At 40.0% G+C, this 6,178-nt stretch overlaps 1 protein-coding gene across 1 annotated transcript; it reads left to right on the forward strand.

The window, feature by feature from the left end:
- The first annotated feature begins 627 nt into the window (after nucleotides 1-627).
- On the forward strand, nucleotides 628-4,923 carry vma21 (vacuolar ATPase assembly factor VMA21). Its single transcript, XM_042704159.1, has 3 exons — nucleotides 628-798; nucleotides 1,370-1,479; nucleotides 3,724-4,923. The coding sequence occupies exons 1-3, from the start codon at nucleotides 773-775 to the stop codon at nucleotides 3,864-3,866; spliced, it is 279 nt and encodes a 92-aa protein (XP_042560093.1). The 5' UTR covers nucleotides 628-772; the 3' UTR covers nucleotides 3,867-4,923.
- Nucleotides 4,924-6,178: the final 1,255 nt, after the last annotated feature.

Here is a 6,178-nt window from a genome sequence, read left to right on the forward strand (position 1 = left end):
CTCTTACAGATGAGCAATTTGAGTTTGGTGGAAGGACAGTGTTACTCTGTTAGGGCCATTATGTAGGGTCACATTTTCTCAATGTCTAGTGGCCAAGGCCTATGTATCAAGAGCTGCATGAAATCAGTGTGAGAAGTGAGGGTAAAATGAACAACTATTCAAGACTTGCCCACTAAAAGCACATCTCTTTCTTTGAGTAGGCTACTCCATGTGTAGGTCTTACTGCACACAATATACATATAACACAGGTTTTCAAGATATAATATAATATAATTGGACAGTTAAGCACCTTGATCAATATGGTGAAACGTAAACTGGACTCAGACCCTCGAGACTCTACTGATGAAGATTTGTCGGAATATTAATTCTGCTACGAGAGAAACCGCAGGTTCAGTAAAAAATCAGACTTCCAGTCTATTGAAAACCATACATGCAGTGCTGTCTCCCTCTAGTGAATTTACTGTGAATGTTTACCTGTAACGATGTAGTCTAGCTTTTGTTGGCGTAAATAACTAAGCGCTTCGGTAATAAAACTTTCAAACGTGCGATTTTCCACATAACTTTGATGACTTAATGGTTCTTCAAAAAACATAATACTGGTTCAAAGAAAAAAAAAAAGCAATGACATTGTCACGTGACGGAACCCCGGAAGTACCATAGACATGGAAGTACCGACGACGACATGAAAGGTGTCTGGTTTGCCAAAGTGTAAACTATTGCAATTATAAACACGTCCTGTACCGGAAAGTACATCAAGAATTTGCTCAGTACAATGCAGACTACGACAGATTTAAGAGGGTAAGACTGTCGAATCAAAAATGTACTTGCATTTGCCAAGTTAACGTATGTTAACGTGCTAGCATAAGTAGCTAGAACGCTACAATGTGTATGCTTTGCCATATCTTGCCTTACCTAGTGGTGTTGAGAATAGTAGGCCTAACTTTCTAGAGACCCACATATATTACACCTATCATTCATTATAGACTGTAGTTCATTGCATAACATTTCAAGGGTTCTAATTTCCGTAAGGTTAAATTAAGTATCACGCGTTGTTCTCTACAGTTAGTACTACTATCGTTAGTTACCAACACATCGCAGTACTACTCTTGCTTTAATTTTAGTTTGTAAACAGTTCTAAAATGGAACTGATTCTGCAATAAAGTGCTCTTAATTGCACAAAAGGATGAACGTGTTGCTAGCAGGGTGAATACATGTGCTGTGGTTCAATGTGCCTAACGTCCTACCTCGTCTGATAGATGCTACATGCTTGCATGTTAGGAGATGCCGGTGGGTCAGGTCAGGGTCATCATGGTGTGTGATTTACTTTGAATGTGAACGTGACTAAGATTTATTTATTTTTCCCTGTTAGAAATGATGGGTCACTACTAACGGTTTTGAAGACCCTGTTAATCTTCACAATCATGATGATTACTTTACCAATAGGATTATACTTTGCCACCAAATCCTATGTTTTCCAAGGTAGGTGTGATAATCTTCATATATTTGGGTCTGGCTAATCTTATGCAGACAGTTATTACATCAAACAACCAGCCGTAAAACTGTACAGTCACCAGTGGCGTCGTTATGTTCGACCATTCGGGGCTATAGCCGCCAATATTTTAAGCCTTCTTGGCTATTTCGCACAGGATAATAGTTCGCCGGGCTTTACCAAAAAAATAAATCCCTTCAGGACGATACACATCACAGTACAGTCATATCAATTTAGTTTACAGCTTAAAAAAACACACACACATTTAAGTGTACACTACCCCTTTAAATAGCGGCTGTTATTATGCGTATACGAGTCATACAAGTATAACGAGTTTTCTTCATTACACTTCTTCATTACTAGTCTATTCTACATTATTAGTCTCATTATTTAATAGAGTGTGGGTGTGACCGTCGTCTTATTGTATGCGGTGGATTTGCATTTGTGCAAGTTCCGTTTTTAAAAAGACATGTGAGACTTGACTGACCTTCCGCTCGTCTTACTTACTGTTGCTAGGTCGGTCAAGCTTTGTCCACAACCTTGTCAGAAATACGGCAACTGTTCCGTTTAGCCGGGTGCCCCAGTGTGTAATGGATAGTTTCTGGGCGTAAGGCAAAATAGCTTCAAGAAGCCGACAGCAAGGACTGCAGTATGCGATGGAGGAATATATTCACGACGTTAAGTTTTGTCAACAAGGAAAAATTGAGACCAAGTCATTCCAAGACGCACATTATTTGCGTATGCATTATTGGCCAACGCATCCCGTGGATTTGGGAACTTAGATGTTGGGTCCTCCATTCACAAAATGCTTGAATACAAAACTTACATTTACAGTAGGCCAAGATGACAAGTTTGACTAAGGTAACCTTTCATGTAGGGATGCTAGATGTCCTGTATATCCAAATAAATAACACCAAAAGTTACTTTGGGGCGACAGGTAGACTTACAGAGATAATATAAACGAAAGAGCATTAGTCTTTATCTTTTCTAGCTAACGATAAATCATGTCATCTTAAAAATATGCCAGCAACCACTCTATCTGTCCTTTTCCAAAGCTCTTTAAAGTTACCACAGAAATAAGGAGGAAGCAAACCTGGCTGACATTGGTGATCTGATATTGGGCTAACTCTAACTTGATGTAGACTTTAGCCATTATGTAGACATTAGATAGCGTTTGGATAACATTAGTTGACTTAAGATTTGACTATATACAATGTAATGTGTCTGTGAAACTTGCATGTGCTTCCATGTGCATGTTGTCTCTGTATAGACCGTAGACTCATTATACCTCTAAAATATGTCTGTTGCTATCCCTATGCTTCCAGTGAAAAATAACAGACTACAATGCTTTACCAATCAGGGATTACAAGTGTTCTCACAACCATGAAGTCAGTTTAAGTAAACACATCGATTACCTAAGGATTTGATAGCCACAATCTGGTGAATAAAATAAATCCGATGTTCTAGGTGCTAGAGCTGTAACATTAACTTCCATAAGAAACGCAGGGCTTTAGGGGTTAACAACACTAAAACTACACACTTATGGTGGACCTCCATAGTCTATAGCCACACCTTGTATTTCTCTCTCATCTGGCCAGCCTTTAATATCTGCTGACAGGTAACGTTAGGAAGAATGCGTTTGCCGCTAATTTTAACCTTTATTACCCCTCAAATGAAATGTGCTAGTGCCTAACCTGCCTAGTAGAGGTTTGTCCGTGATCTGTTGCGAGGGAATCTTGAGAGAATATCTTTTTTGGTTAGAACTGATTGCAAATAATCTTGTACTTGACGTTTATACTGTTATAAAATAATTTAATAAGTGCCAAGTATTCTGCGGCAACCCTGGACTGGCATCACAGCGCCCACTCTGAGTAACCCTGAGCTGGAGGACCGTGAGGAGCAATTTGCTGAAATTGAGAGAAAGTGTATCGGATTAGAATCGTGGACTCCACTTGTAAGCGACTGCAAGTAGAGGAATTCATTGATACGCTAAGAGAGCAAAGTCACAAGCTTGCAACAATGAAGAACACCAGATTTCATAGTCACATGTATCCAAATTGATAGACTGTTTCAGGTTGATTTGCAGTTAAGTAATGTCATTGTTGGTGTTGCCAGGGAGCTGGCCTCACAAATAAATGGCCAACACAGCTGTGTCAAAAGATCAGAGCATTTTATGTACAAAATCTTAGTTACCTGGAAACTAGAAAGCTTAAACTGTACTACTCTTTCAAAAGGTTCTTTGGGCTACTCTAGTAATGACAGTTGCTTCTATGCTGCCATCGTCGCTGTTGTGGCGGTGCACATGATCCTTGCGCTCTTTGTCTACGCCGCTTGGAATGAGGGAGCGCAGCAGACTAGGGTGGGGAAGCAAGACTGAGGAGGAAGAAGACACTCATGAAGGACACCCCCTCTCCTGACGCACACACACACACACACACACACACACACACACACACACACACACATTTGGTCTGTAATTTACACACAGTGTTTTGGGATAGGACTCAGCTGGCCTGTCTCTGCTAGTGAGGACGTTTTAGAGGTGGGCTGTGTCATTCCACTGGTGACCTGAAGGAGGGTAAATCACAGAAGTACTGAGGCAGGTGATCTTGTGGATTGAGGGCAGTAAAATGGGACAAAAGCAGTAAGTTGACAGCAGTAAGTTAACAGCCAAGGCTACACTTTTAGAAGAAAATGTTCTAGCAGTATGTCCTCATAGCACCCTTAAAGGTTTCTAAAGGCAAAGAGCTTTTAATCAGAGCTTTCTTTTAAAAAAAACTATTTGGAATGCTACGTGGATATTAAGGGTTCCTGAAAATAATCTTTTTGGAAAGGTGGTGTCTTAAGCACATTTTCTCTCGTAGGCCTATAGCTCTTTGGTTCTTTAACTAAAGCAATCCACCACCAAAATGATCAAAGCTATACAGTTAAAGTCAGTTAAAAAGGCCCAAACGCTTCAAGCTGGCAAAATACAGTCTTCATATACTAACTCTGAATTAAAGAAAGAACACTGTAAGAATGAGATGCATTGTGATATTTCTGTTGTTGTGGTGTAATATGGTATGTAATCTTGTACATACTGAAGTGTCTATTTGGAATTGCACTACTTCTTTTGATATGAAGATTTTGATCATAGACTCAACTATCTGGAATGATCCTTAGAAATAAATAATTTGTTTATTTTGACTTTGTAGTTTGTGGTTAATTCAAGTTGTACTTCACATAAAGAAGTTATAAGAACCTTGTGTCAGCCATGATTCCTGCTGCATGATGAGGAAGGTGTCCTAAAACAGCAGATAGAAACACACATAGACTCACATCTCCTGTAGCCAAATGTTCATGAATGTAATGAAATGAGTTGGATGGAAACCCAGCTGTTGACGATTCATGTGAGACTGCTTTGTAATTTGACCCAAATAAAAGAAGTGATTTCACAGCCTGCCTCTCTGCCCCTTATTCTAATACCACACTTTCTCCCTGACCTCCCCTCCGTCTTCTGAACTCTTAAGTTATGACACATAGGTTGCCTGAGTTCTTGCTTCTTAGAAATGCCTGTTGGGATGCAAGGCTTTGTGGAGTTAACCATTCTGTAGACTTACATTTATTCATCTAGCAGATGCTTGTTTTCCAAAGTAACTTACAGAGTGCCCCACATGATGGTAGGCAGGGGCTTCCTTGAGTTTAAGTGGGGAGTAAAGCCTGGGACTGTTCGGAATGTAGGCTGGCGTTTAATGATCGGTTATGTCCCTTTAAACATGGATGCTGATGCCTGATTCCGTTTTTGAACAATCTTTCATTGTGAGGTAATGTGCATTGCTCAGGCTATGAGTCAGAATATGCGAAAATTGGGGGATAAAAAAAAAAAAGAAAATGTTGCTCCAAAGTGACAGGAAAAGTTTAAAGAGCAAGGGATGGAAACACTGAGAACATGTCTGAGTCTGCAAGAGGAAGAACTCTGGGGGTGGGGGTTCTGGAATCTCAATGTTCCCAGGACAACATGATTCTACTTCAGTTGTCATGGGCCTCCCTCATCTGTCCGCTGGGTCCTCCAACCCTACATGATCTCTGCCCGCTTGAGGTACTGAGACACGGGGCTCTAAATGAGGGAACCTGGAGTTGCCCTGAGATAAACAGTATGTTAGATTTAGGGTGCACGGAGAGCATCATCGTTACTTCAAATCAGACCTTAAAGCTTGTTCTCCCTCCTCTGTCGCTATTGATTTTCTCTTTTCTAAATTCTTTTATCCCAGCTGATTTAAGCAATTTTCCTGTTTTAGAGGCAGTATAATTGAATATTACCGGCAAACAGTGGGAAAACAATGTAAATGAAATAATAAGAAAAACATTTTTTTGTCTAGCACACATACTGCTACAGGTGTAAAGAAGTAGTAATTGTAGAAGTAATAGTATTTTGGGTAGATTGTATGCAGATTCTCATATTTGTACATCAACATGCCTTATGTGCTTTTACTTTCAAGTGATGCAACAAAACTGGGAGCATATCAGAACACACTGAATAATGAAGGGTTAGGACACATACCACAACACAGATACCATCTGCCAGTGGGGACTGAGGAGGCTGCAGTTTCAAATTGACCTCTTTTTTTTTAGATGTTGATCAAATCACAAACTGATAACCCCCTAGACACCCTGGCACTGATTTACTATCGCCAAGAGCGATCCAGTATC

Source organism: Clupea harengus, unplaced genomic scaffold (genome assembly GCF_900700415.2).
Source record: "Clupea harengus unplaced genomic scaffold, Ch_v2.0.2, whole genome shotgun sequence".
In the NCBI taxonomy this organism is placed as follows: Eukaryota; Metazoa; Chordata; class Actinopteri; order Clupeiformes; family Clupeidae; genus Clupea; species Clupea harengus.